Raw genomic sequence first — 13,320 nt, forward strand, 5'->3', positions numbered from 1 at the left:
CAGGATGGTCTCGATCTCCTGACCTCGTGATCCGCCCGTCTCGGCCTCCCAAAGTGCTGGGATTACAGGCTTGAGCCACCGCGCCCGGCCCCTATCTACTCTAACAGGGTAGTCATTCGATGGCCGAGAGGGTAAGACGTTGGAATGAAAGAACTTCAGTTCCAGCTTGGCCAAGAGAATTTAAGAGCATCTGTGATTCTAACCCAGGTCAAGTGCCCTAGCCCAGGTTTATATCTTGGTGAGTTGAGGGATTTGGTGTTGATGAGTTACCCTCCGTCCTTGCTCTCTGAGGGCCTGGGCTGGATGGGAGAGCCACTAAAACAGCTGGGGGCAGGTGGAAGAGCACTAGCTGTTGAGATGGGAAGTTTGAAGTCAGGAAGAGATGTTCTCTAGGGAGAGGAATATACTACAGACAATGTTGTGATGGGGGCTGCAGCTACACACACACACTCAAATAGGGGAAAGCTAGTTAGGATTGCTTTCATAGACTGCTACCGCCATTCTTTTTTCATCTTCTCTCCAATCCATTCTCCCCTCACCAGCTGTCAGCCCCTTCCTACTGCCCTAGTCCTTTTCACATGCCTTATCTTGCCAGCGCCATTGCCAAGCTACATGTGTGCTTATTTTCTACGTGGGTGCTTATAATCTGTAGATCAGTGGATCACAACACGTGGGCCTCTGACCAGCAGCACTGGCATCACCTTTGAGCTTTTTAGAAGCACAAATTGTAGCAAAATCTCCAATGAAGAAGCCCAGTCAGAGATGTGTGCTTTAATGAGCTAAGTGATTGCTAAGCAATTTAAACTTAAAGTTTTAGAACCATGATTTCAAAAGACTAGGCACATGTGAGGACTCAGGCATACATAGCATCTTAATCTTTTCACTATTGTGTCCCCTGCCTTTTTTTCTTTTTAAATCACAGTTTCTCTAAAAGATACATTATATAAGCAACCCATAATGTAACTTAAATATCTTGGTAAATTCAAAGTTCAAGCTATATAACCATCATACCTACTGAACTGCTGATGGGTTAACACCAAACCTTCCAGCCTGATGGGAAATCTCACATCACAGCTTCCAACCATGTTCTGAATTTTAAAATCGAGGAATCTGGCAGGGAACCCAAGCTTCTGCACCACACGAGCATATTTTCTCGCTGCAAGTCGAGACTGCTCTTCACTGGGGAGGGGCAAATATGTTTAAAGATATCTTAATCACTACATCCTCTAAACTACTGGTGTTGTATTGGATTGTTACCGTTTGTACCGTGTTCATCTTTCAACATACACTATGAAGCTGTAGGCTTTGTGAGGAGGACTTACTTCCCATACTTTGGTCCCTAGCACCTTATAAAAGATCTTGTACAGTTGTACAGCTATTGAACACAATCAAATTTTTGTCTTTATTAGTCACCTTTCATATATGAGGTACTGTTACTTTTACTTGGGTGCTATTTGCTAAAACTATTCCAAGGATTAGCAAAGTGTGTCCCCAGACCAGCAGCTTCACCTGGGAATGTGTTAGAAATGCAAAGTCCCAGGTCCCACCTCAGACATGCAGAAACTCTGGGGGTGGGGCCGAGCAATCCGTCTTTTAACAAGCCCTCTAGGTAACTGTGCTGCTCACTACAGTTTGGGAACCATTTATCCAGTCTCAAAGTGTGTCCCTTTAGAGAGAACAATGGCTGGGCGCAGTGGCTCACGCCTGTAATCCCAATACTTTGGGAGGCCGAGGCAGACGGATCACCCGAGGTCAGGAGTTCGAGACCAGCCTGGCCAACATGATGAAACCCCGTCTCTACTAAAAATACAAAAAAAAAAAAAAAAAAAAAAGCGGGGGGGGAACAACAAGAAAAATAAGGACACATGCATACAAAAAAAAAAAAATCACATATAAGGAGGTAAGATGTGTGCTGACTGAGTGGCACAGACAAGATATCAGTTCTTGAGTCTTTACTGGACACATTGTCCAAAACAACCACATGAAAATACCTCAAAACCCGCCTTGTTTTGCTTGGCTTTCTTGCCCAATCTTCAATTCAATTCATACTCAACACAAGAAAGACAGGAATTTGTCCTACTCTGTGGCTATGTCCTTTAAGTGTCTGTCCTGCTGCACCCCTAAATTCATAGCAGAGCCTGTGGGGTCCTGAGAGGTGAGGCTTCATTTCTCCTTAGGTATTCTTCCACTGTTACAAAACAAAACAGTAGGTAGCAACACCTGGTGGGTGATTCACGTGAATTCCACCCCTGTCATGGGTTTGGCCCTAGTTTTAGGCCGTAAATCAGAAACACCTGAAATAAAAGCCAGTTTGAACTTGTTTGCCTGGACCAAAGCAAGCGTTTGATTCTCTTATCCAGATCCTTCACCAACACTGCCCCCTCTTGGGTATTCATTACTTCATATATGTGTCACCTCATTTAATGTTGATAATGTTGATTCTCCTCACCCCCCCCTTTTTTTTTTGTAAGAGACTGGGTTTTTGCTCTGTTACCCAGGCTGCAGTGCGGTGGCACGATCATAGCTCACTGTAGTCTTGAACTTCTGAGCTCAAGTGATCCTCCTGCCTCAGCCTCCTAAGTAGCCTGCAGGGGCATGCACCACCACATCTACCTAACTTTTTATAGAGACAGGGTCTTGCTGTCTTGCACCAGGCTGGGCTCAAACTCCAGGGCTCAAGTGACCCTCCCCACCTCAGCCTCCCAAAGTACTCAGGTTACAGGTGTGAGCCACTGCACATGGCCCTCTGTTGATCTGGTATCTAGTCACTAGATTGACTACTGCTGCACAGCACTACCCTTGGCTCTCTTCATCCACTTCTCACTCCTGAAATGTCCTTAGCAAGGCCATGTCCCCAGGTTAGCAGTGAAATAAACTGTTTCCATTTTGAACTACATTTTGCCCAACTGATCTATTACATTTCCCATAATGTAAATAAGTTCAAATTTCAAGTTTGCATAGTCCTGTAGTTTCTTGGGATATCAGCTGTGATATTCTAAGGACACAGAAGTTTCTATTGAAACCACTAATAGTTGAAAGTCTGCATACATGTTCGTTGTACAAACATTAGAAAGTAGTTTAAAAATCTTAAAATCTCACCCATAGCAGTGTTAACTACCTAAATTTGATCTTCTGCACTTTTCCTATGCAAACACAGGTATCTCTCCTACTCTTGCTATTACAACTAAAGAGAATAGGTTTGGATAAAATGCGGAGATAATACTGGCACCTCTTATTAACCAAATTCTCGCAACTCACTATCCAAAACTTCAAAACCAAATGTATGTGAATAACAAGTATCTCTTATTATCTGAACTCATTATCCAAACTTTCACAATCAGATTTTAGGAACCAAATAAATTCAGATGAGAAAAGACACTCATGAATGTGTGTAGTATGTGTAACATGAGCATATTTTACAATGAAAGTTGGATAATAAACACCATTTAGTTGCTTACTTCTCCCTCTGCAATCCAACTTAAAACAATGTGACCATCCTTTCAGCTCAGTATGTGTGTGTATATGGCTAATATAATTTTACTTTATGACTTCAGATTGAAAGCCTATTTTTTTTTTTTTTTTTTTTTTTTGAGAGGGAGTCTTGCTCTGCCGCCCAGGCTGGAGTGCAGTGGCCGGATCTCAGCTCACTGCAAGCTCCGCCTCCCAGGTTCACGCCATTCTCCTGTCTCAGCCTCCCTAGTAGCTGGGACTACAGGGGCCCGCCTCGTCGCCCGGCTAGTTTTTTGTACTTTTTAGTAGAGACGGGGTTTCGCCGTATTAGCAAGGATGGTCTCGATCTCCTGACCTCGTGATCCGCCCGTCTCAGCCTCCCAAAGTGCTGGGATTACAGGCTTGAGCCACCGCGCCTGGCTGAAAGCCTATTATTAATTAGGTTTTCCCTGTTTTAATGCTGAAATGAACATTGTTACAGACATCTTGCACAACTGTGCAATAATCACTTTAAAATGGAGATTCCTGGGATCAACATAAGAGAAAGTCCAGAAATGTACTCAGACACATGTGAAGAACTTAATATGTAAAAACAGGTAGGGGGAAATGTGGCAACAATGGATTCTTCAGTAAATGTATCTGAGTACCGAATGATCATTTGGGAAAAATAGTTATCTTACGTTGAAATAAAATTCTAGATCTGCTCTGTCCAATTAATATAAATTAAATTCAGTCCCTCAGTTGTATTAGCTGTATTTCAAGCACTCGATAGCCACACATGACTAGTGGCTACATCATTGCATTAAACAGTGCAGATATAGAACATTTCCATCTAGAGAAAGCTCTAGGTGAATCAAAATACCAGCTATCCTTTTCCTATCACAAAGCAGGACCTGAAAAAGACCAGAAAAATATATGAAAGTCAATATTTGTATAATATTGTACACAAATGCCTTAAGGGCAAAGCCAAATGTAGAAAACAAAGAAAAAATGGGATAAAATGAATATACCCTTCAAAATTTATGTTTTTTTAAAAAAACCCACCATAGGCCAGATATAGTAGCTCATGCCGCCTATAATCCCAGCACTTTGGGAGACTTGAGCCCAGGAGTTCGAGACCAGCCTGGGCAATATGGTGAAACCTCCATCTCTAAAAAAAAAAATTAGCCAGGCCTGGTGGTGCATGCCTATGGTTCCAGCTACTGGAGAGGCCAAGCTGGAAGGATGGCTTCAGCCTGGGAGATGGAGGTAGCAGTGAGCCCAGATCATGCCTCTGCACTCCATCCTGGACAACAGATTGAGACCCTGTCTCAGAAAAACAAACAAACAAACAAACAAAAAAACCCACCATAAAACACCATAAACAGTAATCTAAGAAAAAATATTTGCAGTATAAAGTGGTGAAAATAGTTAAACACAAAAACAAAAGATAATTCTCTCCATAGATAATTAAGCAAACGGCACAGCAGTTTCTGTGCTTCTAAAAAGTTATTTAATCTCACTAGTAAATCAAAGAAATGTAAACCAACATAACTTTTTGCCAATTTAGGAAATATGAAAAGAATATCGACACCCAGTGTTCATAGGATAAAATGAACACTTAGTACATTTCTAGAGCTAGAAATCGGCACAGCCTTTCAGGAGGACAGTTTGTTTCTCATCTTTTAACACCTACAGGGGAGAACAGGCTCTCCCACTACAGAGTCATGGTGAAAGAATACCCAGCAACGCAGGGCTTCCTCTGGGTGAGATCCAGGAGAGATGAGATTTTTAAGGGATGCCTCCTGAGCTAATGCAAGCTAATAGGTCAAGGAATGTCTAATTTAGCTCCTTTAGAAAGTTCTATCCATTTATCTGCAGTGAGGAAAATCCACAGTAACTACTTGCCTAGGCTTATAACACACTTTATCATTACTGTAACTTTAAAAAAATTACCTTAGAAACAAGTTGTAACAGTTAAGTCCCCTCGGTTTAATAGGGGAAACTGTAAAATGGGGATATATCAGTATTTTATTATTATTTTTTTAATACAGACAGGGTCTTGCTCTGTAACTCAGACTGGAGTGCAGTGATATGATTATAGCTCATTGCAGCCTCAAACTCCTGGGTTCAAGTGATCCACCCACCTCAGCTTCCCAAGAAGCTAGGACTCCAGGCATGCACCACCACATCCAGCTATTTTTTAGTTTTCTTTTCTTTTTTTAAACAGAGATGGAGTCTCACTATGTTGCCTAGGCTGGTCTCAAACTCCTGGGCTCAAGCGATCCTCCTGCCTAGGCCTCCCAGAGTGCTGGGATTATAGATGTGAGTCACCATGCCTGGCCCAAGTCAGTATTATAAGACTGTTTTTAACCCAAAATGAGGTATTTCATTGAATAAAGTCTTCAGCAAAGGAGGGCATTTTACTCCTACTATGTGCTTTAGCACATTAATTCTATGCTTCCTTGTTTCACGTGCTAAACTGTTTCCCTGGAAACGGCGGAGGGACAATTCCTCCTACCTTTTGGCGCCCGTGCAGACCATCTTCCCAGAGCTAAATATAAGGGCCGTTGTCCTGGGCTCTCGGATCCTCATTATGACAGCAGCAAACCTCTATACTCAGAAACCAAAAGAGAATTAGCCTCTGCTAGGAGATAACATTATCCCAATTGAAAAGCTGAGCTGCATACGAAAATCTCCAAGAAACAGATTGGATGGGAAAACTAAATGCCTGGGTCTTTTCTCCCTACATTAAGGTTAACAAAAATAATGATGATTCTAAAATGTACTTATTAACAGGTAAAAATAATATCAGTAACTGTTAAATTTGAATGCCTGTTATGTTTCAGTTCCTACTTATCCTCATGATAGGATGAACCTGTGTTCATTATCATCCTCATTTAGTGCTCAGGGAAAACAAGGAGCTATTTAACCTCCGATATTACGCAGGAAATGGTAAAGTTAAGATTGAAAACCCAAACTGATCAGATTCCCTACTTTTTACTTTGACACACTTCTTTTCTTTTGAAGAATCTTTGGGAAAAAAATAAGAAGTATGTTAAAGGCTCACCAAGACTTTACAATGTACAGAAAAGCAACCAAAATGCAGAAGTCTATATGACAGCCATGCTAAAGACGAATGACAGAAAGTTGATGTCAAGTTCTTGCCTCTTACAGTTCTCAAAGTGTCATCCAAGACCAGTAGCATCAGCAAGCCCTGGAGGTGAGGCTGATACACATTAGGGTAGGGAACCTCTGGCCTGCCACATTGACATGTCATCAAATGGCCTGCTCCTACACAGTCTCTTCACCCCAACTCCTCTCCCCGATTAAGCTAGGAAGGGAAGTGGGGTGGGTACTAGCTTAAGGGCCAAGTCAGAATTTCTTTGGGTGTCAAGCACAAGTTCAGAGAGATCCTATACACTTCATCCCCAGCCCCGTCTACTCCTATCCCTCATCCAAAATGAGGGGTGTGCTGAGGATGGTGGAAAATAAAAGTTGCCTAAAATGCTGATTGCGCAATAATGTGATCACAGCTGCAGCTGTGAGGATCTTAGCTCATCTTTGCGTGTGTGTCCTCACCATTGTCAGCTGTATGAAATATCAAAAGGAAAGCTTTATTGTATTTGGGTAACATGCAGGTAACATTTAAATTCAGATGTCAGCAACAATACTACCACAACAGTGAAAACAAATAATACATAAATAGTTGATGCCTGCAAGGTCTCTAGGTTCCTACGAATGTGACCTTTTTTTTCATCTAATTTCGTAAATCCTCCACCACCTAAGCCAGTGAACTTTTTGCCAGTAGGAAGCAGGTCTTACTCGTCTTTGTATTCCTAAGTACAGAGCCTGGCAAATCGTTAAAAGTTGACAGGATCGACAAATCCATTTACCCTAGGTAAACAAGCCATTGAAAACAGGATGCCTGGCCTTGGCAGGATACAAGAAAGAACAGATTTTATTAAACTTTGAGGGGGGGGGGAATCCCTGAATCTTACATTAGTAAATAGGAGCTTGAACTTTATACTTTATACATAGACTATCTTTGCTACTCTGGTTAGATCTCTAATAAGTTGCCTCTCTCTAAGTCCAATTTTGCAATAGGGGCAAGAATCCATTTAGCCTTCTCAAATAAGAGGAATTGTAAATGGAAAGATAAATAAGTGTCAGGTAGCTGAGACAACATTTAGCAAAAATTATTTCCAGAAATATGATGGAATATAAGAAAGTTAGCATCCCAATAGTCAGGTGGAAAATTATAGTCATACGGAAAAATCTTTTTGAATGACAAAGGAAAGAGCTTATCTTTAAGGAACTGCTCAATTACTGCTTTATTCAGCATAAAGAATGAGACTATTTTTTATAATTCAAAACAGAGTGAGATATTAACCTTGAGTTGCCAAAAGCTTTTTCAGTAACAATTTTTTTAAGAAAAAACAGAGGAATTGGTCAATATCATGATGATATTAAGAAAAGTAAATCTAAAGAGAAGCTAATTATTGAAAGGAATACTGAGAAATCTTACCTTTGGGTTATATTCTGCATTTTTTGCGTGCAAAGCTATTTTCTTCAGATCCAACTTACAGGCCAGGTTTACAGTGGAAACTATATTCCTGAAGAAATAAGTCAGTTTAGAAAATTATATCATATATGAAGAGTAAAAAAAAAAATACGAAACAACTTATTTTCTCATTTCTTAGGTTATACCTTAGCAATTTCCTAGGGGGAGAATTATTCCAAATGTGAAATACATGACAACATGATTCCTAGTAAAGTGTAAAATCCCAAAGTGAAGTGCTAAAAGAGCCTTTCCTAAAATTTCATGACTAGCTGCTAAAATTAAGTTTTAGATCTTTTTTCAAAACAATGCCTCAAAATAGAAATTATAATTCTGAATCAATTTGCAAATCAAACTAAATTTTACATCTTTATATCCTTGGTGTTTATCCAACCCTACCCACAATTTTCAGCAACTTCAGTGCTTTAGTATAAACAATACAATCCTTCAAGAATGTGTCTATTAAGTCCCCTCCACCCACCATAGAGGATCAAGAATTAGTGCTTCGCCTTACAGATAATCAAACTGTCTAAAGCAACAATCCATTTAGAACTGATAAAACAAAGAATTATGAAATCTGAAATTCTCTTCCCTACATTATTATCCTGAAATTAGTTGTCATCACATTCAGGAATATAAAATGTGTATCCAATCTGCTCAATTAAAACAAAAATAAAAACTTACTGTAGTTGAGGTACAATTCCACAACATTCTGAAACAGGGGTCATTGGTGTCATGGGAGTTATGGATGCCAGAGACAAGGAGTCGGAGTTTGGTTTCTCAGGAGAGGGCTGGACTGAGTCAGTATCACCAGGGTGCAGCTGTGAATGGGAATTTGACAAACTACTGCTGTTTAAGCCCAGCCCAATGTCCTGTTCGCTCGGTAATGGCAACCTACTTTGTGGACTTTGGCTTTCAGAATTTTCTTCAGTTTCATGTCTGCTGCTAATGACAGGTTGGTCTTTATTTTCTTGGGTAACTTCATCTGGTAGGAAGCTAAGATCCACAGATGAGAAATCACCTGATGTTTCTTTGACTTCAGGGTTCGAATTAAATGCAGTATCCGGATTGGATGCATTCAATATGTACATACCATAAGGTACAACTGGGTTGAACAGGGGAGACCTGGGTGGGGCAAGGTCATCCTAGGCAGTTCCCAAAACAGACAGACAAAAACACAACAGACAGAACAGCGTGTTACACAAAAGGGATGTCACTTTGGCAGGCAGGCAATGTATTCAGTGTTAGAGGCAGTTCAAGATTGCTTGTATTCGTGCACTGCTTCTTTCTAGAAAATGCCATTAAGATTCTATTACAGGCCAGGTGTGGTAGCTCATGCCTATAATGCCTGCACTTTGGAAGGCCGAGGCAGGAGGAGGCTGGAGGCTAGGAGTTTTGAGACTAGACTGGCCCATGTCTCTACTAAAAATGCAAAAATTAGCAGAGCGTGGTAGTGTACACCTGTAATCCCAGCTACTGGGGAGGCTGAGGCATGAGAATCTCTTGAACCCGGGTGGCAGAGGTTGCAGTAAGTCGAGATCATGCCACTGCATTCCAGTCTGGATAAAAGCAAGACTCCAACTAAAAAAAGATTCTATTACAGTTACAGCACACTTAATGGAAACAGGAAAGAATGTTATAAAATGCAGAAAAAGCATTCTTCATAGACTATCTTTGCTACTCTGGTTAGATCTCTAATAAGTTGCCACTCTCTAAGTCCAATTTTGCAATAGAGGCAGTTGAGTAACCATGCTCTAAATTGTTGTATACTTTGAAGAGAACAGATATACTGCACTATTTAAGTTAATTGTAAACTTTAGTTGACTTAACTTTGAAATAATTTTGAGTTTTAAATTTAAATAAATGAAGGAAGTTTAAGATATAGTTGAATGCTAATCAAGATTCACTAAAGACCCATGGTTATTCCTTCTGAGGCAAAGGTGTAATAAGAATTCTTGTAATGTTCTAGTTACAAGAATTTACACTAGGAAAAAAGTTATTGAAACTTAAATGGTAAGAATAGTGTAAATCAATGTATTTTCAGTCCAGGGAAGGCTGCTCAACTATCATTATCCAGCAATGGAGAGAATGACGTGTGCACCTGAGGAAAACAACTAATGTAAAATTCATGGGCTTTATTATGGGAAAAAAATCGATTACCTTGATAAATGCATTACCACCTGCTTCACCCAAGTTACAGGCCTGGACTCCAGATTTTGAGCACTGCTTGCAGGAGAAACTCAAAAAGATCTTATTTCTTTTCTGACCACTGAAGGGTCAGGAATGCACTGTGTTGCATCTTCTCCATTTCAATGCTACCTCCGCTAATGTACATCTGACTAGAGCCTATTGGAGTGTTCTGTTACAAGTCCAGCAGGTGGCAGGGGTGACTAATTGTTTGAAGAAAGCCCTTAGAAGAAAAAAAATCAAGCTAGTCCCTTGAAATAAGATTTTTTACCTCTGTTTCATTTTGAATACATGATAGGCTCCCATCTTTCCCCACCCTCAACCCACAGAGTGGCCTTAAGTGAGGTGGGGACAATGGGCCCTGATTCCATTGCAGGGTTTCCTTGGCCTCACCTGTCCCAGATGGAAAAGGTCTCCTAGGGCAATTTACGCTAAAGCACCAAAGCTGCAACAGTGTCTCCCTTCCCCTTCCCCATCAAGGCATTTTATCAGGGAACAAAGCTAAACGTACACAAGAATGTAAGGCAATGGCGAGGAGTTGAAGGGGGATGTTTTACAGTAATGGACACTTGACGGGCTCCCTGCAGGGTCTGCCTGTAGGGACATACCTCAGAACATGTCTGTGTAGCATGTTCACTGCATCCTTGGCCTCAGGATCTTTAGTTATTTTTTGTTAAACTGTATCCACTTATCATTCTCAGAACCTTTCCTGCCTGGGCTCTTTGCTGTGTTAAATTCTAGAGAAAGTCAGCATTTCTACCTCAGTGCTGACCACTGTCTTTATAAAAAATTCTCCCAGCAAAGAAAAAAAAAATTGCTCTCTTGCTTTTTGTTTTTTTTTTTGAGATGGAGTCTCGCTGTCACCCAGGCTGGAGTGCCGTGGCGCCATCTCGGGTCACTGCAACCTCTGCCTCCTGGATGCAAGCAATTCTCCTGCCTCAGCCTCCCGAGTAGCTGGGACTCAGGCTCCTGCCACCACGCCCGGCTAATTTTTGTATTTTTAGTAGAGGCGAGGCTTCGTCACGTTGGCCAGGCTGGTCTTGAACTCCTGACCTCAAATGATCCACGTGCCTCGGCCTCCCAAAGTGCTGGGATTACAGGCGTGAACCACCTCACCCTGCCCGATGCTAAGGATTTTTAAAAGTCTTAAGAGTAATTAACTAAAAGAAGCCACAGGTGTTTCTAGTTGATACTTGGCAAACCCTGAGACCACCTTGAATTCTCGAAGGAGGCCTAGTACTGGCATCCATGCTGCAGGGTACAAGGGATCTCTGTTTCCCCTGTCAAAGCAGAAACCCTTGGGAACCTGAAGTCACTACAACTAGCACGACGCGCTCTCTGTGCGTGTCCTTTAGAACCGGGCGTGGGGCCAGGAGCGGTGGCTCACGCCTGAAATCCCAGCACTTCGGGAGGCCAAGGTGGGTAGATGACTTGAGGTCAAGAGTTCAAGCCAGTCCGGGGAGCTGAGATCGCGCCACTGCACTGCAGCCTGGGCGAGACTCCGTCTCAGAAAAAATCAATCAATCAATCAACAAAAACCAAAACAACCCGGGATAGCCCGTGTAATCTGGTGACTGAGTGAACGGTTCTGGATTCGCGCTAGATGAAGTTCGAGCTCTGTTTGGCAACCTTGGTCAAATTATTTCACTTTTCGAAGCTTCTAACCTTCAACGGAAAGACGTGGGAAACCAAGCCCGCCTCTTATGGTCGCTATGAGTTTTTAGAGGAACGAAGGCAAAGCCCTTGGCACACAGTACCGGGCGGGACTTGGGTCCTGACTGTGGCACAGTGGCGGCAGCCTTACCTGAGCGGCGCACTGGTCCAGGTAGAGCTCCAGGTAGGTTTCCTCCTGCTCCATGGACAGTAATCCCACTGTTGGGGGTGGGGGCGGCTAAGGGGGTAAGCACCCAGCGAGCAGCCTCGGAACCCGCTCGGGCCGGGGCGCAGAGGCCATTTATGAGCCTGGGGGCAGCGAGGCGGGGCGGCCCTCGGCCCAGGCTCCTGCAGAGGGCGCGAGAGAAACTTTGGGCGATGGTTCCTGGAGCGGGATGCGGAACTTAGCTACTGGCCCATGGGCGCTGGGAAGCGGAGATGGACTAGGGGTGGGCCGGAGAGGGGCGCCTCGCCTGAGAGCAGTCACCCTACTCCGCCTGCAGCTGGGAGGCGCCTGGGCCTGCAGATTTGATTTCCTTCGATACCTGCAATGTGGTCTTTGCTTCCAGGAGAGAAATTCTCGGTGCAAGTGCATGGAAAGTTAGTGAGAAAAAGGGGATTTTTTTTTTTTTTTTTTTGAGATGGAATCCGACTCTTTTGCCCAGTGCCATCTTGGCTTACTGCAACCTCTGCCTCCCGGGTTCAAGCCATTCTCCTGCCTCAGCCTCCCAAGTAGCTGTGATTACAGGAGCGCACCACCACACCCGGCTAATTTTTGTATTTTTAGTGGAGATGGGGTTCCACCTTGTTGGTCAGGCTGGTCTCGAACTCCTGACCTGAGGTGATCCACCCGCCTCGGCCCCCCAAAGTGCTGGGATTACAAGCGTGAGCCACTGCACCCAGCCGTTTTTTAAAAATTTAAATACTGGGTTTCCACTCTGTCGCCAAGGCTGGAGTGCAGTGACAGGTGATCATATTTCACTGCAGCCTTGACCTCCTGGACTCAAGCTCCCACCTTAGCCTTCCTAGCAGTTGGAATTACAGGCAAGCGCCACCACGCCTGGCTAATTTTATTTTTATAATTTTTATTTTTAGTAGCAACAAGGTCTTGGTATGTTACCTAGGCTGGTCCTGAACTCTTGGTCTCAAGCCATCCTCCTGCCTCAGACTCCCAAAATGCTGGGATTACAGGCATGAGCCACCGCATTCCACCAGGGATCTTTTTTTTCTCTTGAGCAGAGTGAGTGGAATGTGAGTCGCCTTACCTAGTCACATGTAGTATTTTTACATTATCATTACTTCTCACCATCAAATCCCATGTGATTTTTCTCCAGTCACTGAGCGTTCTGTCTAAAGCCACATACAAAACAGTGTGTTGCTTCACAGTTAGGGTTGAGGAAATCTCACAAAAATAACACAAACCATTCAGACAGGGTTTCTTTCCTGAAATCATTGTTTTAATTTTCAGTGCCTGAGTTTTCATAAGAGCT

General features: G+C 42.7%; 1 protein-coding gene across 1 annotated transcript in view; it reads right to left on the reverse strand.

Annotated features, from left to right (window-relative positions):
* Positions 1-12,035, reverse strand: part of TBPL2 (TATA box binding protein like 2) — a 25,614-nt gene extending 13,579 nt beyond the window's left edge. Inside the window, exons 1-5 of the mRNA XM_011961859.1 lie at positions 11,982-12,035; positions 8,675-9,135; positions 7,958-8,045; positions 5,951-6,042; positions 1,012-1,179 (exon numbers count right to left, since the gene is read on the reverse strand). Coding sequence (XP_011817249.1) covers positions 1,012-1,179; positions 5,951-6,042; positions 7,958-8,045; positions 8,675-9,135; positions 11,982-12,035 — 863 coding nt within the window. The remainder of the gene's footprint in view (positions 1-1,011; positions 1,180-5,950; positions 6,043-7,957; positions 8,046-8,674; positions 9,136-11,981) is intronic.
* Positions 12,036-13,320: the final 1,285 nt, after the last annotated feature.

This window comes from Colobus angolensis, unplaced genomic scaffold, assembly GCF_000951035.1.
Source record: "Colobus angolensis palliatus isolate OR3802 unplaced genomic scaffold, Cang.pa_1.0 Scaffold57, whole genome shotgun sequence".
Taxonomy (NCBI): Eukaryota; Metazoa; Chordata; class Mammalia; order Primates; family Cercopithecidae; genus Colobus; species Colobus angolensis.